The sequence below is a fragment of the Rhinopithecus roxellana genome, chromosome 9, assembly GCF_007565055.1.
Source record: "Rhinopithecus roxellana isolate Shanxi Qingling chromosome 9, ASM756505v1, whole genome shotgun sequence".
Taxonomy (NCBI): Eukaryota; Metazoa; Chordata; class Mammalia; order Primates; family Cercopithecidae; genus Rhinopithecus; species Rhinopithecus roxellana.
The window spans coordinates 125,201,003-125,225,911 of NC_044557.1; the positions used below are offsets into that span (position 1 = coordinate 125,201,003).

A 24,909-nucleotide genomic window follows, 5' to 3' on the forward strand; every position below is an offset into this window, starting at 1 on the left:
TTTGTTGGTATCGCATTTTGCTAATCCATTCATCTACGGATGATTGTTTGGGTTGTTTCTACCCTTTGACTACTGTGAATAAAGCTGCAATGAACGTGGGTTTACACATATCCCTTTGAGCCCTGCTTTCAGTTCTTTTGGGGAGACAGCCACAAATGGGATTTCTGGATCATGTGGAAATTCTATGGTTCCATTTTTGAGGACCCGCCATACTGTTTTCTACAGCAACCACATCATTTGACTTTCCCGCCAGCAGTGTTCTATCTTCTTCCCATCCATGCCAACACCTGTTTTCTGTTTTCTACAGTAGCCATTCTAATGGTGTAAAGCAGCATCTTACTGTGGTCCCTCCTTTTTTTTACGAGTCACGTTCACCCACCTGCTAGGCCTGAACTGCTCCTGACGCTCTCAGCACCCAGAATCAATCGAAATCTGTGGCTTTCTCGTGGATATGTGAACAACTTGTGCTTGGCTTTTTGTCATTCTGTGTTTCCCGAACTTTGATACGCATACACACAGATTTGGGTTTTTTTCCATGTGTTAATATATCTGAAGCCAAGATGCATCTTTGCAATGAATGTCTTGTCTTTGTCTTCGTTTGTCATTGTTTCTTTTTTCATTCTTCTTTTCTTACTGGTTTGTAAAATACCAGTGCTCTTACGACCTGTGGCAAGTGCGAGCCACTGGAAGGTGGTGCTGAAAACGGCTGCCTGACCCCATGTGGCCCGTGTGGACCCGTGTGGTGGTGCAGAGCCTGCAAAGGACCCAGCTCCCTGCTGCGTGCCTGCAGCTCGTGTTCTCTCTGGGGGCTGCGTGCCCCAAGTGTTTTTCTCTGGGGACATACGCGCTTCCCATCACGCTCGGCTTCTTTCAGCGACCTGTGTGTGATATTGATCAGCCCTTCAAGCTCTCGTGGCAGTCCTGTCCCCCTTCCTGCTCAGCCCTCTGGGGCCTAGCTTGGGTTCCTGCCACTGGCATTCTCTTCTGCAAAGCCCAGCCTCCCCCATCCTCCCACTATTCACTCTGTTCCTGAATCCACCGCTTCTCCTGCCTGTGCCCGCTGCCAGCCCCTTACCCAGCCTAGCCCACTCCTGCTCCCAAGGCTGCCAACAAAACAGTTTCCTCCCTGCAGGTCCGCCCTGCCCATTCCTCCCCAGGGGCTGTCAACTCTTGGAGCATTTCCTGTGACTTCTATTTTTTCTCCTTTTGCCCCGTAATCTGTTTTTCCTTGCTCCCTCTGCCCCCTCCCACACACAGCTGGAAGGCCTCTGCTTTCCTTCCCTGCTTCCTCCTGAAATCCCCAGCATCGCCCCCTCCTTTTCCATCCCACAGTGCTGCCCCCCCGCTCACCCCCTACCTGCACTGACTCAGCCTCCCCTGGCTCTGATCGGTGCAAGTGGGCCCTGGGGTTTGCTGGGGACCTAATCAGCCCCAGGGGTGGATCCCTCGGTCTCTGTGCTCACCGAGATCACCCACCACAGCTCCCCGCTTCCTGCCAGGTCCTCTGCTCCTGCGTGGTCCTGTCGGCAGCCTGGGGTGCCTGGATGGTTCAGAAGTGAAATGTCGGAGCCTCCTCCAAAGCATTCTACCTGCCCACACCTGATGAGGCCCTGCCCTGTGTGGGAGGCAGGTTGGGGGGACGCCTTTATCGCTCAGTCATGAGGCTTGGCTGAGCAGATGCCCTCCGCCTATAGAGCATCTCATACCTCATCTAGATGCTCCCCTCCCACACCCCCACTCCGCCCCCCCGGGGTTCCCCACTTGACCCCCAGTTGGGCACGGAGTGGAGAGTGGGGACCACACCCCACACCCCTCCTCCAGCCCTGCGTACTCTGCCCTTTGTCCTTCCTCCCAGCATTTCCTCGCACCCTGAAGGCCCAGGTTCCTGGACTCTCACCACAGGTGAGTCTCTGCATCACTTCCTCTAGGAGGCTTTCCTTGACCTGCATGGCCATTCCTTTTACTCTGCATTCAGTCACACCCAGTGTATATTGTGGTGAATGTGTGAGTATGTGTGTATGTACACATACACACATCAGAACATTTATTACTGTGTGTAGGAGCATGTCTGTTTGTCACAATGGAATGTGGAGTTTCTGAAGATCGGTGCCATATCCTACTCATGTTTGCATCCCAGGATACCACACAGAGCCTGATACAATAGATGCTCAGAAATCTTTGTTGGATACATGAGAGAGTGAGTCATGAGTGGCAGAATGTGTGGAGAATGTGATAGGTATTCTGAGAGTGAGGACTGGAAGGTGATGCCTCTTCCAAGAAGAAAACCTTCCATGTTTGCAACTTCCTTCTTCATGGCTGCAAGATAAGGTCATACTGGGGACAAGACAGTGCTGAAGACACAGTGATGCAGGGATATGGAGGTGCTAGGGACATAGAGATGCTGGGGACATGGAAGTGCTGGGGACATGGAAGTGCTGGGGACATTGAGGTACTGGGGACATGGAGGTGCTGGGGACATGGTAATGCTGGGTTCATGGAGTTACTGGGGACATGGAGGTGCTGGGGATATGGTAATGCTAGAGGACATGGTCATTTTGGGGTCATGGCGATGCTGGGGGACATGGTGACACTGAAGACATGGTGGTATTGGGCACATGGTAATGCTGGGCCATGGAAGTGCTGATGACATTGTGATGGTGAGAACATGGCAGTGCTGGCACGTAATTGTGGTGCTGGGCACGCAGCACATGGTGATGCTTGGGACATTTAATACTGGGAACACAGTGATGCTGAAGACATCATGATGCTGAGGGACATGATGACACTAGGGACATGAGGGTGCTGGCAACATGGTGCTGCTGGGGATATAGTGATTCTAGAGGAAACGAAGCTGGATGATACAATAATGCTGGGACATGGTGCTGAGAGACATAGTGATACTGGGGACAAGGTGGGCTCACAGTGGCAGGTGCAAATGAAAAGATGTTGGAAGAAGGGCTGTCCCACAGCAGTGTCTGGGGCAAGTGCTCCAGCTCTGCAGGAAGGTGAGCCAAGGGCTGGGAAGAACAGCTTCGAGGGATTAAATGCTGGGTAGGAGGGGGCAGCCCAGCTAATTATAAAGCTTGTGTCAGAGATGAGGTCAGATTAACAGGTCTTTCTCTGCACCACAATTTTGAAAAAGAGAGAAGAGTTCTATCTCTTGGGACAGATGGGGCTACGTGGAGAGGAGGGTGAGAAGGGAAGATGGGGGCCCCAGCTACCCCAGAAATGGGCACAGTGGCCACAGCCAGGGAGGACTGTGGCTGCCCATGGCCTGTACACCAACGAGGGTCCTGGGCTGTGTCACCTGTAAGCTGGGACGACTCCTTGCCTCTGGTAAGTGCTCGGGGCCAACTTCCAACAGGCCTGGCTCTAGGAAGCATCAGCTTGACTCATCTGTGTGCATTTCTCAGCCCGACTCTGTACGGAACGTGGGGCTGGAGCCCTGGGGAGCACAGGTTCTGCCTCCTGGGCCCTGGTGGAGTTGGCCAGAAAGGACACAGGCCCAGGGATAGGAACTGTCAGAGAAGCTGCACTGAAGATGGGGGCTCCCCAGGCTTTGGGGGCTGAGTAAAACTCTTCGAAAGAGGAAAGCCAGGCCGGGGCCGCAGGGCAGGGGCCACCTTGCAGGAAACCCTTGGAGCCAGGCAGCCTGGGGGGAATGGTGAATTCCCATGTGAGCAAGAAGCAGGAGGTGAGGTGCCCAGAGCAGGCGTGGCCTCCTGGGCTAGGAAGAGCACAGAAAAGCACAGAAGGCCTGTGCAGCCCTGTGTGAGGCTCCTCTCCGGGAGACAGTGGGAGCAGGAAGGGACTGTGGGAGACTGGCCTTAGCCTCGGACAGCAGCTCTGAGCCCCCGCTCCCATGATGGCAGCAGTGGTTGGGATATTCACCTGTAGGGTTTATCATGCACCTTGCACAGACTTCAGGAGAATGTGAGAGGCAGCATCATGTTTATATGAAAGCAAACCTCAACATAGAATGAAGAAGGCACACAGCTTCAAACAGTGGCACCCCCTTTGGGTTAAGGACACAGAGCTCCAAGTCTCCCTGTCTGCACCCCTGTGCCTGCGTGGGTTGAAACCCATGCCTTCCACTCCAGCCCTCTCACCCAACATCTCACCTCTGGAGAGGGGGAGTCCAAGGAGGCGAGAACTCCCAGGGGCCACACAGGGAGACCTCACAAGCAGGGGTATGCTGCCCAAGCCTCCCGAGTCTCCATCCAGCCTTTGTACCTGTGTGTTTCATGGTCCTCTCTTTATTTGCCCACCTCCTTAGAGACAAACCGCTGAAATACTATTCAAAAAGGTTCAAGGTTGGTGGAAGTGAGCAAGAGAAACAAGAGGAAGGAAAGAAATAAAGATTTATTGCTGGGTGCGGTGGCTCATGCCTATAATCCCGGCACTTTGGGAGGCCAAGGAGGGTGGATTACCTGAGGTCAGGAGTTTGAGACCAGCCTGGTCATTATGGCAAAACCCCGTCTCTACAAAAATACAAAAATAGCCAGGTGTGGTGGCGGACACCTGTGATCCCAGCTACTTGGGAGGCTGAGGCATGAAAATCACTTAAGCCCAGGAGATGGAGGTTGCAGTGAGCTGAGAGTGTACCACTGCACTCCAGCCTGGGCAACAGAGTGAGACTCTGTCTCAAAAAAAAAAAAAAAATTAATACTTGCTCAGTGCCAGGTGCTTTCATGTCTAGACTCATCTAATGATCATAACCACTATGCAGTGTGGCTATGGCTGCATTTTACAGATGGGGGCCACCAAAATCCAGATTGCACCCTTCACCTGGGCCACACAGGAGGAGGTGGTGGAGATGGAGTTTTTGTTTTGTTTTGTTTTGTTTTGTTGTTGTTGTTGTTTTTTTGAGACAGGGTCTTGCTCTACTGCCCAGGCTAGAGTGCAGTGGCATGATCATGGCTCATTGCAGCCTTAACTTGCCAGGCTCCAACCATCCTCCCACCTCAGCCTCCCAAGTAGCTGGGACCACAGGTGCACACCATCTGGCTAATTTTTGTATTTTTGTAGAGATGGGGTTTTGCCACGTTGCCCAACTGGTCTCGAACTCCTGAGCTCAAGGGATCCACGGGGCTGGAATTTGAATTCAGATCTGTCCCATGCCCAGCTTTTGTCTTTCCTTCTGTTCCATCCAAATAGATTCACCTGCCTCTCCATAGTGGAGTGGAGCACATTCGGGGTGGGCAGGAAGCACCTCTATAAAGAAGGGGAGAGACAGGAAATGTCAATCCCCCAAGCTGCTCTCTGACCCCTCTTCCTCTGACCTGTTACAGCTGCCAGAGCCGCCACATCATGAACAGCACCCCAAGGGATGCCCAGGCCCCGCGCCACCGTGAGTGCCTCCTGCCCTCTGTGGCTCGCACCCCCTCAGTCACCAAGGTCACACCAGCCAAGAAGATCACCTTCCTCAAGCGAGGGGATCCGCAGTTTGCTGGGGTCCGCCTGGCCGTTCACCAGCGCGCCTTTAAGACCTTCAGCGCCCTCATGGACGAGCTCTCCCAGCGTGTGCCTCTCTCCTTTGGGGTGCGCTCCGTCACCACACCCCGGGGCCTGCACAGCCTCAGCGCCCTGGAGCAGCTGGAAGATGGTGGCTGCTACTTCTGCTCTGATAAGAAACCCCCCAAGACCCCCAGTGGGCCAGGCCGGCCACAGGGGAGAAGCCCCACTGCTCAGCAGCTGCGGGATATCGAAGGCCGGCGTGAAGCCCCAGGAACCTCCTCCTCCCGGAAGAGTCTTAAAACCCCCCGGAGGATACTGCTGGTTAAGAACATGGACCCACGCCTCCAGCAGACAGTGGTTCTCAGTCACAGAAATACTAGGAACCTGGCCGCCTTTCTCAGCAAAGCCTCAGATCTCCTGCGCTTTCCTGTGAAGCAGCTGTACACGACCAGTGGGAAAAAGGTAGGCTGTCGGAGTCTGACAGTTCCTTGAAAAAGTTCTTTAGACCTCAGGTCAAAATACTCACGTGGAAGAGGGAGAGTATCCCTTAAGAAGAGGCATTGGATTGCCCTGGTACTAATTAAAGGTGAATAGCATGGAGACACTCAGTCAAGTCCATTAATCAACAAGCAGCTGTAATTCACGTTTTTAGGTACATTTAGAGAGCATGTGGGCATGTGGTAAGTGGCAGGCATTGTGCCTGGCATACTCTTTTTTTTTTTTTTGAGACAGAGTTTAACTCTTGTCGCCCAGGCTGGAGTACAATGTCGCGATCTCGGCTCACTGCAACCTCTGCCTTCCAGGTTCCAGTGATTCTCTTGCCCCAGCCTCCAAGTAGCTGGGATTACAGGCATGTCACACCATGCCCCGCTAATTTTGTAGTTTTAGTAGAGACAGGGTTTCTCCATGTTGGTCAGGCTGGTCTCAAACTCCCAACATCAGGTGATCCACCTGCTTCGGCCTCCCAGAGTGCTGGGGATTACAGGCGTGAGCCACCGTGCCCAGCAGCCTTGTGTACTCTTACTCTTGTCTTATCCAATAACCTATTATTGCAGGAGTTCAGTGCAGGAAACAAACTACTCAAGGTACCTTAAGTAGAAAGTGATTTAATACAGGGCATTGGAGGGCTTCAACTTTGGGAAGCCAGAGAGTGAATTGGAAGCTGGGTCTGCAGGAATGGCTCCCAGCATGTGCAGGAAGCTACTACCTCTGCTGGAAGCTGCTATGATTATTGAGTTCAAGGACACTCGTGAATGTAATTTTTGCCTTTCCAGGTTCTGCAGAACATGAATTTCCACCAAAGGTGGGCAGAGCAGAGGATGGAGGTTGACTGATCTAATTCACAGTCTCCTTAGATTCAGTCCTGTTGCTACTTAACATCTGTATGCACCACTCCATCAATACTTCTTAAACATCATATCACCAGGCATGGTGGCTCACGCCTATAATCCCAGCACTTTGGGAGGCTGAGGCAGGTGGATCACCTGAGGTCAGGAGTTCGAGATCAGCCTGGCCAACATGGCGAAACCCCGTATCTACTAAAAATACAAAAATTAGCCAGGTGTGGTGGCACACACCTGTAATCCCAGCTACTCAAGAGGCTGAGGCAGGAGAATCGCTGGAACCTGGGAGGCAGAGGCTGCAGTGAGCCAAGGTCGCGCACTGCATTCCAACCTGGGTGACAGAGCCAGACTCCATCTCAAAAAAAAGTCATATTATAACATCATTACAAAAACTTCATTATAAACATCGGCTACAGCAACATGCACTCATGTAGTAATAGAGCTCTCCCTCCGACAATAAAAAACACATTCACCTTCTCCCCACAGTCACATTATCACTGGACCCTTCTATTCTGTGACAACCTCACCTTGATATCATCTGTCTTAAGGTCTACTTATGTAGTTCAGCACCATCAAAGTACCCTATGCTAAGTAGTATAGGAAATAAAGAGCAAAGAAAAGAGAAATTGATTAATATGTATACCTAGCAGAGTTGTGAAAAAAATTAGACTATCTACTGCGAGGCCATCGTTGGTGTTTAAAGCTTCTTTCCACTCTCCACTCCCTGTTCCTCTGTCTCCCACCAGCACCTCGGCTGCTTATGATTATGTACTTCACAGAGTGACCAAACCATATTCCTCAGGGGTCTGAGCCCCTGGGGTTCCTCACTACATAGGGCTGCCATGGTCTTGTGTTCATGTTTATCCCTGGACATGACAGCCAATGGGCTGCGTGGGGAATAGATGACTTCCTCCCTGTCCCATTGTGTAATAGTAGCCCTATTTCCCCCTTGGACAATCAGAACCAGCCACACCATCCAACACAGAACCTCCTTGTTACCTATTGGTTCATTGTCATGAGAAGCCTTGTACGTACCAGGTGACCATCTCAGCTTTCAGCTCCATGGAGCCACTGTTGTGTCTTCCTTTTTTTTTTTTGGAGACAGAGTCTCACTCTTGTCGCCCAGGCTGGATTTGGAGTGCAGTGGCGCAATCTCGGCTCACTGCCACCTCTGCCTCCTGGATTCAAGCAATTCTCCTGCCTCAGCCTCCTTGGGTTTATAGGCATCCACCACTATGCCCAGCTAATTTTTGTATTTTTAGTAGAGATGGAGTTTCACTATGCTGGCCAGGCTGGTCTCGAACTCCTGACCTCAGGTGATCCACTCGCCTCGGCCTCCCAAAGTGCTGAGACTACAGGCATGAGCCACCGCGCCCAGCCCACTGTTGTGTCTTCTAAGGGGGAACATTCTCCTTAGAAGGAGGTCCTGAGACCTCCAAACCCACGCCATAACCCATGCAGCTTACTTCTATCCAAAGAACTAATTTTGTAGCAAAAGAAGTGAGACAGTGGACTAACAACCATGGAATTTACTGTATAGCTTGCAGAGACTGAAACTGCTTGAATGGAAAACAAAATGTTTGCAGTGAGGTCACAGTTGTAGCAGACTAAGACACAGGTGTCTTAGTCGCCAGAGAAACAGCACTATGTATCAGTTGCCAGTTCAGAGCACATATCACATTCTGTAAGACAACATCCCAACATCATAAAGTGATGTCTTCCCACTGCTGTCCAAACTGGGTCTTCCGTAGAATATTCCATTGTTCTATAAGTTAGAGCTACTTTGCATGATGGGGTACGTGGCCACACAGTGAGTTTCGTGGGTGTTAGTCCCTCTTCTCACATCTTTGCTATAAAATCAGTCCTTTGGGTGGAAATAATCTTCATGGGTTTTGGCAAGGATGAGCAAGGCGTTCAGTGAGTCCATGGAGGGTGGAGAAGGATGATGGCCAGGTGCAAAATCTACCTGTGAAGCAGGATTACAGTTGGCACAGATTGCTGAATGCCACCAAATCAGAGGGGTTCTTTCCACCAGGGGTCTGGCTGTGTCCTTCAAGGTCTGATACGAATCACTGGTCTCTGCTTTTAGCAGATCAGGCCCTGAGCAGAGGTGGCAGCCAAGTTTGCTTGAATGGAGTGGAGCATCTGCTGCTAGTTGATGCTTCTGTGCCACTTTGTTCAGGAACTGCCTGAGCATGCCCCGGAGTGGCTGAAGGAAGAGGATGATTGACTCTACAGAGCTGGTCAATACATCCTCAGGATTTTCACTTTTTGGTAAACAACCACATGGGACACCAATGTTCTTACCCTCTAGGCCAGTTCTCAACGATCCATTCACAGGTCCTTCTCCGGACTTCCTGTCACCCATCCTCCAGTCCCCTTCCTTTCAAGCCCCTTGATTGTCAGATTTAACTGCTAACCATTGCCCATAAATTGCTCTAGAACCTCTTGCCATTGCTTCTTCTGAGTAGTCACCAAATCACACTGTCTCCTGGGTTTTTCTTCCCCACTGCCCTTCATTGGCCAAACTGGGTCTGTCATGCAGCAGTCAACTCTTGGTCATGTCAACATACTCTGTGCAACCATCTGAAAGCCAGAATTGAATCTTTTCTTCTTCAGTTAGCTGGGAGGGGGAATTTCCCAGGAAGTCATAGGTGTGTGCTGAGGAGAGATGGGAATGCAGCAGGAGGAGATGAGCTGGGGTGTGAGCCACCTGCTTGAGCAACTTAACCGAGGCCTCAGTCAAGCTTCTTGAGCCTTATCTAGTCCACGTCATCTCCACCTGGTGATCAGGGACTACTTCTGCACACCACCCCTGCTTTATGGCTTGATGGAACAGCTAACACCCAGTTCAGTTGTCTTTCAGCCACAAGCACAAGCAGTTCTGCGTTTGAGTTTTGACAAGAGAAAAGAGACTCTTTGACAGCAGTTGCAGAAGAAGCCCCAAGTCCTCTGGTCATCCTTGAACCAGGGCTTAGACCTTGAGCTTGCCATTTTTCAAAAGTCAGAAGCAGCCAGCCCACTCCATAGCCCTTGCAGCTCTTACTCTCATTGTAAGAGGGTATCCTGGCAGCCAGTGGAGGGTCAAAGTCCTGCTCTCAGGAAGCACTACTTTCTACTCTGAGAGGGGACCACCTAAGAACCATTTTGTCACTGTGTGCCATGCGCTGAGTGTCCTGTTGCCACCAGTTTATCACCACCTTCAAATCAACCAGATGAGAACACGAATCCCAGATTCCTATCCTTGAAGGTTCATTGCCTGCAGCCACCTCTGATGTGATACACTGTATCATCCATGCTTCAGTACAGGAAACAGAATCCTCTCTCAGCATCTGTTTTTTTTTTTTTTTTTTTTTTTTTTTTTTTTTTTTTTTTTTGCGATGGAGTCTCCCTTTGTCACCCAGGCTGGAGTGCAGTGGTGTGATCTTGGCTTACTGCAACCTCTGCCCCCTGGGTTCAAGCATTTCTCCTGCCTCAGCCTCCCCAAGTAGCTGGGACTACAGGCACCTGCCAACATGCCCAGCTAATTTTTTTTTTTTTTTTTTTTGTATTTTTAGTAGAGATGAGGTTTCACCATGTTGGCCACGCTGGTCTTGAACTCTTGACCTCAGGTGATCTGCCCACCTTGGCAGCCCAAAGTGTTGGGATTACAGGTGTGAGCCACTGTGCCCAGCCCTCTCTCGGCATCTTAAGCAGGAAGGAATTACACTCAGAGGGTTTGATGCTCAGAGATCCAGTGAAAGGCTGGAGGAGCACTGGCTGGGTTCCTGGAAAAGATTCCCAGAATGTTACAGACCGACCTGTCCGGGATGTCTAGGAAATGAGGAAAGTGGGTTTGGGGGGTTGCCTCTGGAATGACTGAGCTCTGAATTACCCCACCATTGCTAGGATCCCAAATGGGAAGATGTTGGGTACTAGAACAACGAGGGCGTCTTTTGATATCTCAGCGGCACACACCTCTCTGCATCTTTGACTTCCTTTTGCTTGTGGCAAGAGTCAGGAACAAAAGAAAGATGGCCCCTGCTTCACTGCCGTGTTCATGCCCTGTGCAAGTGCATCTAGTTCGTGGGACTTATTTCGCATTTCGATCCTAAGCTTCGAGCAAGTTCAGGAAATGGGCTGGCAGCTTTCTAAATTCTGCAGTACTGGGCTAGGTGTGGTGGCTCACACCTGTAATCCCAGCACTTTGGGAGGCTGAGGCAGGTGGATCACTTGAAGTCAGGAGTTCCAGACCAGCCTGGCCAACATGGGGAAACCCCGTCTCTACTAAAAATTCAAAATTAGCCGGGCATGGTGGTGTGTGCCTGCAGTCCCAGCTACTGGGAAGACTGAGGCAGGAGAATCGCTTGAACCCGGGAGGTGGAGGTTGAATCCGAGAGGTGGAGGTTGCACCACTGCACTACAGCCTGGGTGACACAGCGAGACTCCATCTCAAAAAACAAACAAGCATACAAAAAACAAAAAACAAAAAACACCACCAAAACCAAAACAAAGAAAGAAACTTCTGCAGTACTGGAAAGCACACCAGAAAGAAAGTGGGATAGAAGCAGCTGGTCTGGGGCATAGCGTGCACCACACAAACTCACGAGGTAGCTGATATTACTATTATTAATTTATTAATTACTATTATTAATATTTGATTCAGGGTCTGGTTCTGTTGCCCAGGTTGGAGTGCAGTGGCACAATCTCAGCTCATTGCAGCCTCAACCTCCTGGGCTCAAGTGAGCCTCCCATCTCAGCCTCCCAAGCAGCTGGGACTACAGGTACATGCCACTAAGCCTGGCTAATTTTATTGGTTTTTTTTTTTTCATTTGTTTTTTTGTTTTTGAGATGGAGTTTCACTCTGTCGCCCAGGCTGGGGTGCAGCGGTGCGATCTCGGCTCACTGCATCCTCTGCCTCCTGGGTTGAAGCACTTCTCTGCCTCAGCCTCCCAAGTAGCTGGGATTACAGGCACTCACCATCATGCCCGGCTAATTTTTTTTTTTTTTTTTGGTCTTTTTAGTAGAGATGGGTTTTCACCATGATGCCCAGGCTAATCTCAAACTCCTGGGCTCAAGGGATCTACCCATCTCGGCCTCCCAAAGTGCTGAGATTACAGGTGTGAGCCACTGCATCTGGTAGCTGATATTATTATCCCCTTGGGACAGATAAGAAAAGTGAGGCACAGAGGTTAAGTAATTTGCTCCTAGTTGCATGGCTGGCCAATGATAGAGCCAACATTAATGCTTGGAAAATGAAAAAGAACAAGCTCTGTGCTTTAAAGATGGAAATACACCCCCAAGCATTGCTAATTACAATGTAATGCAAGGATGCTTTTGAGTTAGTGTGCATTACCATGGACTAGCATGTGCCACATAAACAGACAAATGAGACAAGGTCCCTACCTTCAGTTAGCGGTAGTTTAGTGGGTGCGGTGATGGGGAGAGAGCTGGTATAACATGAGTGAACTGGAGAAAAAGACTTAGGATATTTTCACCTAGACTTATTGCAGAGCTGTGAGAGTTTCTGTAAATATAATGACCTCATTTCTCCCCAGGAAGGACTGCAACATGATTATCAACTTTCAGGTTCCCTCCTGGATAGTCATTCTTGAAAATGCTCCTTTTCCTGTAGATTTTAGACTTCTACCTCTCCCTAGGAATGGGAGCATCATTTAGTCTTCAATTTTTTCTTCTTCCCTGGAGAGTCTGATTCCCTAGAAGCATGGCTACATCCATGAATTGATAGACTTGGGTCATGTTTGAAATTTTTGATGGACTAGGAATCTAAATCAAAGAAGAAATGGACCTCGTCATTTAAAACAAACTTCTTCTAATTACCTAGGCTGAAAGATCTGGTGCACAACAAACTTCTGTGACATTTTTGGGGGAAGAGAATGTAATATTCCCTCTTTTTTTTTCTTTTTTTTTTTTTTGTTAATGAGCATATCCTTATAATTTTGGAGAATGAAAAAGAACATGCTCTGTGCTTTAAAGATGGAATACATCCCCCAGCATTGCTAATTACGATGTAATCCCATCGGTAGTGCAAACCCTCAGATCTGCAGGCGTCTCTGGGCCCAGGGACCTGTTTCCTGGAATGGAATCTTGCCCTGAGCCTGCCCTGAGCCCAGGAGTGGGTAGGGGACATTCTGATGGGTCTGGGGAGGGTCAGGAGCCCAGAGACCATTGCGGGAGTCTGGAAGGGAAGGGGTCCCGGTAGGAAGAGTGGTGCCTAGCCCCTGTCGCCTCCACTTGGGCAGAGGCAGAGACAGAGGCAACAGACTCAGATTGTACCAGAAAACACAGGTCAGGCAGCACAGAGGCTCCTCCATTTGGGAAAAGGGTGAGAGAGTCAATCAGGCCCCGCTGTGGGATCTGGAGGGAGTGTGCTGCTCCAGTTGCTCCAGAGAATACATATTCTGGAGGGTGGATGTGTGGGCAGAAATGCAGCCTACAGAAGTCTTTTGCAGCAGGGGCATCCAGAGTGCCCTTTGATCACAGGCCTCACACCTGGTGGAAGGAGGGGTGTAGGTAGAGTGGGAGATCATTGTGGTGGGACCTCAGCCTTCAGCTAGTGATGGAGGTGTTATGGGGAGTGGATAAGACCCCTCCTTGGACCAGGAGTCTGGAGTGAGATGTGCAGAAATCAGGACAGGGCTGGTGAGACTGGATCCTTCCTCCCCCAGGCCTCAGGGTAGAGGGGTTTCTGCAGCCCAGGCCTCCTGACCCCGCCCGCTCCTCCCTCAGGTGGACTCGCTGCAGGCCCTGCTGCACAGCCCTTCTGTGCTGGTGTGTGCCGGGCATGAGGCCTTCAGACCCCCAGCCATGGAAAATGCCAGGAGAAGTGAAGCTGAAACTTTATCTGGGCTGACTTCAAGAAACAAAAACAGTGAGTTGGTTTTTGGGTTTCCCCCATCTGATTTGCACTGGATGGTGGTTCAGTAGGGTTGAGTGGATACCCTTCCAGGTAATTCAGGAAGCTTTCCTTTGGCCCCAAATCTTGGGTATCCCAGTAATTTTGGGATCTCTCTTACCTCTTCCTCCTTCTCAGTACTGTCAACCTTACTTGGGTTGAACATTTGACCAAGATAGGAGAGGGCAGTGTTTGGTATATAAAAAGAACAGAGGTTGGGCACGGTGGCTCATGTCTGTAATTCCAGCAGTTTGGGGCACCAAAGCGAGAGGATTGCTTGAGTTCAGGAGTTGGACACCAGCCTGGGCAACATAATGAGACACTGTCTCTAAAAAAAAAAATAAGCCAGGCATAATGGCACATGCCTATAGCTCCAGCTACTTGGGAGGCTGAAGTGGGAGGATCACTCGAGCCCAGGAGGTTGAGGCTGCAGTGAGCTGTGATCACACCACTTCACTGCAGCCTGGGTGACAGAGCAAGATCGTGTCTCAAAATAAATAAATAAATACATGGAACAGGGTTAAGCTATCCTGAACTTGAAGTTTCTAGAATCTAAAATAAATTTTATTAAGAACCACAGGTGCAGAGGCTCACACCTGTATTCCCAGCAATTTGGGAGGCTGGGACAGGAGGATCACTCGAGCCCAGGAGTTCAAGACAAGCTTAGACAACAGAGCAAGACCCTGCCACTACCACAAACATAAATAAGTAAATGAACAAATTAGCCAGGCATGATGGCACATGCCTGTGGTCCCAGCTACTCAGGAGGCTGAGGCGGCAGGATGATTTGAGCCCAGGAGTTTGGGACGTCAGTGAGTCACGATCGTGCCACTGCTCTCCAACCTGGGCAGCAGAGACCCTGTCTCAAAAAAGAAACAACTACAGTGGCCATGACATCATGGCAGCAAAGCGCCCTGTGTGTGGCGCTGCATCCTTTCAGGGTCACGATGGTCTCAGACAACAGTGGTGGCCGGCACAGAGGTCAAAAGGACTAACACTAACCATGACCATGGATCATCTATCTATCCATCCATCCAATCAACCATATATCCAGCCAAAGAGCCACAGTCTGGACTATGTTATTTTCTAAAACCACACACTTATTTTTAAAAGCACAGTTCACAAATGCAGTCTGACAAGGAACACATTTGGTGAGTAAACAAAGTACTGTCCTTGTGAAAAGCTCAGAAACACCAACAAGGGCAGGCTTGGTGATCACTGCAGGCACTGGGGGCACAAGGACAGTTTACTCTGGGCCCCTCCCTGGAGGAGTCCCCAGTCGCATTTGGTCCCTGTGGAGGGGCAGGACTGGGTAACGTCATCTTCTGCCCAGATGTGCACCTGGGGTCTGTTCTTTTGCTGGTCATCGGCTCAGCCTCTGTCTGCTAGCCCTACCCTCTTGCCACATGTTGGCTCAGGAGATGGAATTTGAAAGCACTTAGGGGATTCATTCATTCTTTCTTTTTTTTTTCCTTTTTCTTTCTTTCTTCCTTTTTTTTTTTTTTTTTTTTTTTTTTTTTTTTTTTTTTTTTTTTTTTTTTTTTTTGCTGAGACGGAGTCTTGCTCTGTCACCCAGGGTGGAGTGCAGTGATGTGATCTAGGTTCACTGCAACTTCCACCTCCGGGGTTCAAGTGATTTTCATGCCTCCGTCTCCCGAGTAGCTGGGATTACAGTCACCCACCACCACGCCCTGCTAATTTTTTGTGTTGTTAGTAGAGACAGGGTTTCCCCATGTTGCCCAGGCTGGTCTTGAACTCCTGACCTCAGGTGATCTGCCTGCCTTGGCCTCCCAAAGTGCTGGAATTACAGGCGTGAGCCACCGCGCCTGGCTCATTTTTTCTTAGAGTCACTCCCTTGCATCCCCAGCGGCCCTTTCTTCTTCTCTTTTTCACGGCTGGGATGCAGGCTTGACTAGCAGGACCTGATATCATGAGCCCAGGTCCTTCCCTGAAGTCATTTATCAACCCAGGAACTTGATGAGGGTGAAAAGTCGCCACTAATAATCACAGAGCATATAACAGTTTACAATCTGGGTCATATGCAGCGGTTTATTGATTTCACCTGCTGTGCTGGGTGTGGGCATGAGGAGGGCCAAGAGCAAGCTCTCGGCACTGCCACTCTGCCTGCCAAGCCTGCCATCTCTCTAGAGCCTACTCTGTGCTAGCAACTATAGAGGAAGTTTTATAGGCATAGCCATGTATCAATAAGAACTGAACCAATCAATATTATTATGCTTATTTTATGGTTCAGAAAACAGGCTCTGCCAAAAACTATGCAGCTAGTAAGTGGCAGAGTTGAGACTGAATTCAGACTCAAGTTCTCCTTGCTAGACGATGCCAGTTCACAGACTGGTAGCTCTGGGGACTGTCATTCTAGAATAGCTCTGCCCTTATCATGCTTTTTTTCTTTTCTTTTCTTTTTTTGATGGTCTTGCTCTGTCATCCAGGCTGGAGTGCAGTGGCGCAGAGCTCATTGCAGCCTCGAACTCTGGGACTCAAGGGATTCTTCTGCCTCAGCCTTCCGAGTAGCCAGGAAGCTGGGACTGTAAGGGCATACTACTGTGCTTAGCTAATTATTTTTTATTTTTTATTTTATTTATTTTCGTAGAGATGGTGTCTCACTAAGTTGCCCAGGCTGGTCTTGAAACCCTGAGCTCAAGCAGTCTCCCACCTCGGCCTCCCAAAGTGCTTGGATTACAGGCCTGAGCTACCGTGCCCAGCCGTTACTGTGCATTTTGGAGGCAGTGGTGGTGTTCAGGTCGTGGGAAGCTTATGACTATTTTATTCCTTTACCCTGATGCTGCCCCCATGGCTCACAATCTTTTCCTCTTTTCTTTTCCTCTTCACTGCGTGCCAGGGAGCTGGGGGCCAAAGACCAAGCTGAGTGTCATCCATTCGCGGTCCCGGCCAGGCAGCAGGCCACAGCTGCCAGAGAGGCCTGTTCCTAGCAACCCCCCGGTGGGCCCTGCTCCTGACAGGCACCCTCAGGACACACCAGCGCAGCCAGGCCCGCTGGTGGCCGGCGATGACATGAAGAAGAAGGTCCGCATGAATGAGGATGGCAGCCTGTCCGTGGAGATGAAAGTCCGCTTCCACCTGGTCGGCGAAGACACACTCCTGTGGTCCCGGAGGATGGGCAGGGCCAGCGCCCTCACAGCAGCCAGCGGGGAAGACCCCATTCTGGGGGAGGTGGACCCCCTCTGCTGCGTGTGGGAGGGCTACCCTTGGGGCTTCTCGGACCCTGGGGTATGGGGACCCCGGCCCTGTAGGGTGGGATGCGGGGAAGCCTTTGGCCGAGGTGGGCAGCCAGGGCCCAAGTATGAAATCTGGACGAATCCCCTGCATGCCTCCCAGGGAGAGAGAGTGGCGACTCGGAAGAGGTGGGGGCTGGCCCAGCACGTCCGCTGCAGTGGCCTGTGGGGCCACAGGGCTGCCGGGAGGGAGAGATGCAGCCAGGACAGTGCCAGCCCAGCCTCCAGCACCGGCCACCCCGAGGGCTCGGAGCCAGACTCCTCCTGCTGCCCTAGGACCCCGGAAGATGGGGTGGACAGCGGCAGCCCCTCTGCCCAGAGAAGGGCTGAGCGGGAAGCTGGAGGGAGCCTGGGTGAGGACCCCAGCCTGTGCACAGATGGAGCCGGGCTGGGCAGCCCAGAGCAAGGCGGCTGCCTGACACCCAGGGCCCGGAGTGAGGAGGGGGCTTCTTCGGACTCGTTGGCCAGCACTGGGTCTCACGAGGGATCCAGCAAATGGGGCGGGCGGCCCCGGGGCTGCCCAGGCAAGGCAAGGGCTGAGACCTCTCAGCAGGAGGCCATCAAGGGAGGCAACCCTGGTTCTTCAGCTCCGAGTCTTTCGTCTTTAAGGAGTGAGGACCTGCAGGCAGAGATGCAAGGACGGAGCACCGAGCAGGCCGGGGGGGCGTCTGTGAAGAGGGGGCGTCTGGTTCCTGGCCTTTCTGGCTCCTGGGACTCAGAAGGAGCCTCTTCTACCCCTTCCACCTCCGCTTCATCCCAGCAGGAGCAGAGAAGGCACAGAAGCCGGGCCAGTGCAACGTCCTCACCCAGCAGCCCCGGCCTTGGCCGAGTGGCCCCGAGAGGCCATCCCAGCCAGTGTCGCTACTGCAAGGACACCCACAACCCGCTGGACTCCTCTGTAACCAAGCAAGTGCCGAGGCCTCCTGAGCGGCGAAGGGCCTGCCGGGATGGCTCAGTGAAACAATCTTCTGGAAGCTCATTGAGCACCAGGACACAGGCCTCCGGGAACCTGAGACCTCCCTCCTTGGGATCTCTTCCTTCCCAGGACCTTCTGGGAATTAGCAGTGCCACTGTCACCCATGCAGGACACTCAGATTGTGCTTCTGGGGTCTCCCCCTACAACGCTCCCTCTGTCGGGTGGGCAGGGGACGCAGGGTCCAGGACATGCTCGCTGGACCCCACACCACCTCACACATCCGACTCCTGCTCAAAATCTGGGGCTGCCAGCCTGGGGGAACAGGCCAGGGACACCCCCCAGCCCTCCTCGCCCTTGGTTCTGCAGGTTGGATGGCCTGAGCAAGGGGCGGCGGGCCCCCACCAAAGCTGCTGCCACTCACAGGCTGGGACACAGTCGGCTGAAGAGGCCCAGCGGGGACCCTCCCCTGAGGCCCACTGGCTGTGTGGCAGGTACTGTCCCACTCCGCCCAGGGGGCGGCCCTGCCCCCAGAGGCGCTCTTCCAGCTGTGGGAGCACTGGCAGCAGCCACCGAAGTGCTGCCCGGGGGCCAGGTGGGAGCCAGCAGAAGGAGGGGACACACCAGGCTGTGCCCACACTGTCCCTGGGGCCCGGTTCAGGGGCATCCAGGAGAAGCAGTGCCAGCCAGGATGTGGGGTCTGGGGGGCTGTCCCAGGAGGAGACCTCAAGGAGTTGGGGAGGCCCGCAGGGGCAGGAGGAGGCCAGCGGTGTGTCACCCAGCTCTCTGCCCCGTTCGTCTCCAGAGGCTGTGGTCCGCGAATGGCTGGACAACATTCCAGAAGAGCCCGTACTCATGACATATGAGATGGCGGACGAGACCACAGGTGCAGCAAGGGGTGGCCTGAGAGGCCCCGAGGTGGACCCCGGGGATGACCATTCTCTGGAAGGCCTGGGGGAGCCAGCTCTGGCCAGACAACAGCGCCTGGAAGGGGACCCCGGCCAGGACCCGGAGCCAGAGGGAGCCCTCCCGGGGAGTAGTGATGCTGGTCCCCAATCAGGAGAGGGTGTCCCCCAAGGGGCAGCTCCAGAGGGAGTTTCCGAGGCCCCCGCAGAGGCCAGAGCGGACAGAGAGGACCCAGCCAGCTGCAGGGTGAGCCTGCGGGCACTTCCTGGTCAGGTGTCTGCCTCCACGCAGATCATGAGGGCGCTGATGGGCTCCAAGCAGGGCCGGCCCAGCAGTATGCCCGAAGTGTCTAGGCCCATGGCCAGGAGACTCAGCCGCTCAGCCGGGGCCCTCATTACTTGTCTGGCCAGTCTTCAGTTCTTTGATGAAGACCTTGGGTCTCCTGCCAGCAAAGTGAGGTTCAAAGACTCCCCTCGGTACCAGGAGCTGCTCAGCATCTCGAAGGACCTGTGGCCAGGATGCGACCTTGGGGAAGACCAGTTAGACTCAGGCCTCTGGGAGCTCACATGGAGCCAGGCTCTGCCGGACCCTGGGTCCCATGCAGTGACGGAGAACTTCACACCCACGTCCTCCTCTGGTGTGGACATCAGCAGTGGCTCCGGAGGTTCAGGGGAGAGCAGCGTACCCTGTGCCATGGACGGCACCCTGGTCTCTGAGGGGACAGAGCTGCCCCTGAAAACCTCCAACCAGAGGCCTGATCCCAGAACTTCTGAGAACCCAGGGGATCTGGAAAACCAACAGCAGTGTTGTTCCCCAGCCTTCCTGAACTCCCAAGCCTGTGCTTGTGCCACCAATGAGGATGAAGCAGAAAGAGACAGTGAGGAGCAGAGGGCGAGCTCGAACCTGGAGCAGTTAGCTGAAAACACAATGCAAGAAGAAGAGGTGCAATTAGAGGAAAGTAAAGAAGAAACAGAAGGAGGAGGGCTGCAAGAAGAGGGGGTGCAGTTAGAGGGAACTAAAACAGAAGGGCTGCAAGAAGAGGGAGTGCAGTTAGAGGAAGCTAACGGAACAGAAGGAGAAGGACAGCAAGAAGAAGAGGTGCAGTTAGAGGAAATTAAAGAAGAAACAGGAGGAGAAGGGCCGCAAGAAGAGGGGGTGCCGTTAGAGGAAACTAAAGAAACAGAAGGAGAAGGACAGCAAGAAGAAGAGGCGCAGTTAGAGGAAATCAAAGAAGAAACAGAAGGAGAAGGGCCGCAAGAAGAGGGGGCGCCGTTAGAGGGGACTAAAGAAACAGAAGGGGAACGGCATCAAGTAGAGGGGGCCCAGTCAGAGGAAACTAAAGGAACAGGAGAAGGACAGCAAGAAGAAGAGGCGCAGTTAGAGGAAATTAAAGAAGAAACAGGAGAAGGGCTGCAAGAAGAGGGGGCGCCGTTAGAGGAAGTTAAAGAAGGACCAGAAGGAGGACTGCGAGAAGAGGCTCTTGAAGAGGGTCTCAAAGAGGAAGGGCTTCCAGAAGAAGGAAGCGTCGGCCGGCAGGAGTTGTCCGCGGCCGGCTCTCCGGATGGGGAAGGCTCCCGGGAAGATGACCCAATGCAGGAGGAGGAAGCGGGAAGAGCCTCTGCAGAGCCGCGGCCCCCAGAGGGCACAGAGGAACCCACAGAGCCCGCTAGTCATCTCAGAGAGACGGGCCCAAGCGCCAGCGAGAGTCCAAGTGGCTCCCAGCTTGAGCCTGGCTTGGAAAAGCCGCCCGGAGCCGCCGTGATGGGCCCGGAGCACACGCAGGCCCAAGCCCCGCCGGGGGCTGCAGAGAGGAGCTCTTCGGTGGCCTGCGGAGCGGCTCTGGACTGCGACCCCATCTGGGTGTCCGTGTTGCTGAAGAAGACGGAGAAGGCCTTCCTGGCCCACCTTTCCGGCGCGGTGGCTGAGCTCCGAGCGCGCTGGGGCCTGCAGGACAGTGACCTGCTGGACCAGATGGCGGCCGAGCTGCAGCAGGATGTGGCCCGACGCCTCCAGGACAGCACCGAGAGAGAGCTGCAGAAGCTCCAGGGCCGGGCGGGGCGGATGGGGCTGGGGCCTCCCAGGGAGGCCCTCACTGGGGAGCTGCTCCTGCAGACCCAGCAGCGCAGACACCGTCTCCGGGGCCTGCGCAACCTCTCGGCCTTCTCTGAGCGGACCCTGGGCCTGGGGCCCTTCTCCTTTACGCTGGAGAATCAGCCAGCCCTCAGTGCAGCCCTGGGGAGCCAGCTGGGCGAGGACGGGGAGGGCGAGGAGTTCTGTCCCTGCGAGGCCTGCGTGAGGAAGAAAGTGAGCCCTGCGTCCCCCAAGGCCACAATGGGGGCAACCAGAGGTCCCATCAAAGAGGCCTTTGACCTGCAGCAGATTCTGCAGAGGAAGAGGGAAGAACACACCGATGGGGAGGCAGCGGAGGTGGCCCCTGGCGAGACCTGCACAGACCCCACCAGCACCAGGACTGTCCAGGGAGCAGGCGGAGGGCCAGGGCCAGGGCTGGGCTGTGGGCCTGGAGTGGACCAGGGTGAGGATGGCGAGGGAAGCCAGAGACTCGACAGAGACAAAGATCCCAAACTGGGGGAGGCAGAGGGAGATGCAAAGGCTCAGAAGAGGGAAGGGAAAATCCACAACAGCGAAACCAGTGTGGGCAGCGAGCTGGGGGAAGCTGAGCAGGAGGGAGAGGGCATAAGTGAAAGGGGAGAAACTGGGGGCCAGGGCTCTGGGCATGAGGACCACTTGCAGGGTGAAGCTGTGGCAGGAGGTGACCAAGATCCAGGACAGAGTGATGGGGCGGAAAGCATAGAGGCCCTGGAGGCTGAAGGGGAGGCCCAGCCAGAGTCAGAAGGTGTAGAGGCCCCAGAGGCAGAAGGGGAGGCCCAGCCAGAGTCAGAAGGTGTAGAGGCCCAGGAGGCAGAAAAGGAGGCCCAGCCAGAGACAGAAAGTGTAGAGGTCCCAGAGACTGAAGGGGAGGCCCAGGAGGCAGAAGGGGAGGCCCCCCCAGAGTCAGAAGGTGCAGAGGCCCAAGAGGCAGGAGAGGAGGCCCAGGAGGCAGAAGGGGAGGACCAGCCAGAGTCAGAAGTTGTACAGGCCCCAGAGATTGAAGGGGAGATGCAGGAGGCAGAAGGGGAGGACCAGCCAGAGTCAGAAGGTATAGAGGCCCCGGAGGTTGAAGGGGAGGCCCAGGAGGCTGAAGGGGAAGCCCAGGAGGCTGAAGGGGAGGCCCAGCCAGAGTCAGAAGTTGTAGAGGCCCCAGAGGTTGAAGGGGAGATGCAGGAGGTAGAAGGGGAGACCCAGCCACAGTCAGGTGTAGAGGCCCAGGAGGCAGAAGAGGAAGCCCAGGAAGCAGAAGAGGAGGCCCAGGAGGCTGAAGGGGAGGCCCAGTCAGAGTCAGAAGGTGTAGAGGCCCTGGAGGCTGAAGGGGAGGCCCAGCCAGAGTCAGAAGGTGTAGAGGCCCAGGAGGCAGAAGGGGAGGCCCAGCCAGAGTCAGAAGGTGTCGAGGCCCCGGAGGCTGAAGGGGAGGCCCAGCCAGAGGCAGAAGGTGTAGAGGCCCAGGAGGCTGAAGAGGAGGCCCAGCCAGAGTCAGAAGGTGTAGAGGCCCTGGAGGCTGAAGGGGAGGCCCAGGAGGCAGAAGGGGAGGCCCAGCCAGAGTCAGAAGGTGGGGAGGCCCTGGAGGCTGAAGGGGAGGCCCAGGAGGCAGAAGGGGAGGCCCAGCCAGAGTCAGAAGGTGTAGAGGCCCAGGAGGCAGAAGGGGAGGCCCAGCCAGAGTCAGAAGGTGTCGAGGCCCCAGAGGCTGAAGGGGAGGCCCAGCCAGAGGCAGAAGGTATAGAGGCCCAGGAGGCTGAAGAGGAGGCCCAGCCAGAGGCAGAAGGTGTAGAGGCCCCAGAGGCAGAAGGGGAGGCCCAGGAGGCAGAAGGGGAGGCCCAGCCAGAGGCAGAAGGTGTAGAGGCCCTGGAGGCTGAAGGGGAGGCCCAGCCAGAGGCAGAAGGTGTAGAGGCCCCAGAGGCAGAAGGGGAGGCCCAGGAGGCAGAAGGGGAGGCCCAGCCAGAGGCAGAAGGTGTAGAGGCCCTGGAGGCTGAAGGGGAGGCCCAGCCAGAGTCGGAAGGAGAAACTCAAGGTGAGAAAAAGGGGAGCCCTCAGGTCAGTCTAGGAGATGGCCAGTCTGGGGGGGCTTCTGAAAGCAGCAGCCCAGCCCCCGAGGACAGGCCCACTCCACCCCCTTCCCCAGGTGGAGACACTCCCCACCAAAAGCCAACCTTCCAAACAGGCCCTTCCTCGTCCAGAGCATGCTCTCAGGGCAGCAGCTGGCGGAAAGACTCAGAAGACAGCCATGTATGTGGAGACATAAGGAGCCCTGACGCCAAGTCCATGGGGGCCCGTCATGCAGAGAGAAAGGCCACCAGGATGTATCCAGAAAGTTCCACTTCTGAGCAAGAAGAGGCCCCTTCAGACACAAGGACTCCAGAGCAGGGGGCCAGGGAAGGCTGTGACCCTCAAGAGGACCAGACACTCGGAAATCCCGCCCCCACCAAGGCAGTGGGCAGGGCAGACGGCTTTGGCCAAGATGACTTAGATTTCTAGACAAGATCAAACTGCAAAATGATCATGAGCTTGGGAGCTCTATTTTTATTGATATTTTTCCTACAAAACTGAGCAACGCTCAGTCTACTGGAGATGCCCACAGCACATGGACAAAGACCAAGGACTTGCCAAGGACACAGCCTATGCCATGCTGTCCCAGGATTCTAAGTCCAGAAGCTTCAGAGAGCTCTGTGGCCCGTCCCACACGCAGTGTGAAGAAAGGGGGTCTGCGGATCTGCCTGGTTATTGGAGGTCAGGTCCTGTTCCCATTCATTTGTCTTCAGAGCCCGAAAGATGGAACTGATTAGAAAGGCTCCAGTTTGGCTTTTTGTGGGTTTGTTTTCTGCTAGCAAGTGTTTCTCTCCGTCTTTTCCCTATTGATCTCCTGTTACTTTTCTCCTTGGCCTCTGTTGGCACTCACCTCATTTGACTTTGAGGTACTGTTTTTCTAGTCTTGAATGTATTTGGTGACTCTGCAGAAATACTTGGGCAAAGCAGATAACTTCAGAGTCATTGGATAAAGTTTGTTCTCAGCCCCAAAGTCGAAGTTGCTTTTCCTCAATTCATACCTTTTGTAATGAAAAAATGGAAAATGCAAAAAAGCAGGTAGTAAGAAATAATCCCGTCACTCAGACACTTCTGTTAGCAATTGGATGTATTTCCTTCTCCTCCTCGTCTAACCATTTTACAGTTGAGATGATTCTATATATATATATATATATATATATATATATATATATATATATGTATTTACACTCGTTTTAAAAACTTAAAAATGTAAGAATTTCCTCTATTTATCTCGAAATCATCATAAACCTATATTTTAACCCCCGAATAATGTGCCGTTAATGAGTATATTGAATACTTTTTCATTTTCCTATTTTTAACCTTTTACATGGTTTCCCTTATTTTGTTCTTAACACTTTTTTTTTTTCTTGAACTTTTGATTAATTCTTTAGGATAGACTCCCAGGCATGGAATTACTGGGCCAAAGGAATCGACATTTTTAAGGCTTTTGCTATCCTGCAGCCAAATTGTTTTTTCTAAAGATCTGTACTCATGATAACAGTATGATCAGTGTTTGGTATTGTCATCAAAATTGAAAAATCATTTGGAAATTTTATTGGCAAAAAAATAGTACCTTATTGTAATGCGGTACTGTCTTAGATATATATTTGATAACTAATGAAATTAAAATTTTTTCTAGGGTTTTAAAAAACTATTTGAATGTACATGGTGTGTGCATGCTTTTGACCCATTTTTCTACTGAGAGCCTAGCTTTTTTTTCTTTTAATGAATTGATTTGCCTGTGTCCTTTATAATTTTTTAAAATTCTATTTCTCATTTGTAAGATTTTAAAAATGGCCTCTCTGCACACCCTTCAAAAGCAGGGCTTAGACTGAGCCCCATGCAGGTAAGAGAGCTCCTGGATGGGGTAGAATGTCTTTGACTGGTTCTCACTGGCTTTCCTGCATATACCAGAGCATTTTGTGCCATTCAAATATATTAAAATGGAGTCTGTGCTACAATGGCAGATACTGCCCACTAGTTATCTAA

At 52.8% G+C, this 24,909-nt stretch overlaps 1 protein-coding gene across 1 annotated transcript in view; it reads left to right on the plus strand.

Annotated features, from left to right (window-relative positions):
* The window catches only part of RP1L1 (RP1 like 1), a 56,683-nt gene extending 32,790 nt beyond the window's left edge, over positions 1–23,893 (plus strand). The window contains exons 2-4 of the mRNA XM_030937281.1: positions 5,292–5,919; positions 13,530–13,671; positions 16,553–23,893. Of these exons, the coding sequence (XP_030793141.1) occupies positions 5,311–5,919; positions 13,530–13,671; positions 16,553–23,352 (7,551 nt within the window). The 5' untranslated portion in view covers positions 5,292–5,310 and the 3' untranslated portion in view covers positions 23,353–23,893. The remainder of the gene's footprint in view (positions 1–5,291; positions 5,920–13,529; positions 13,672–16,552) is intronic.
* Positions 23,894–24,909: the final 1,016 nt, after the last annotated feature.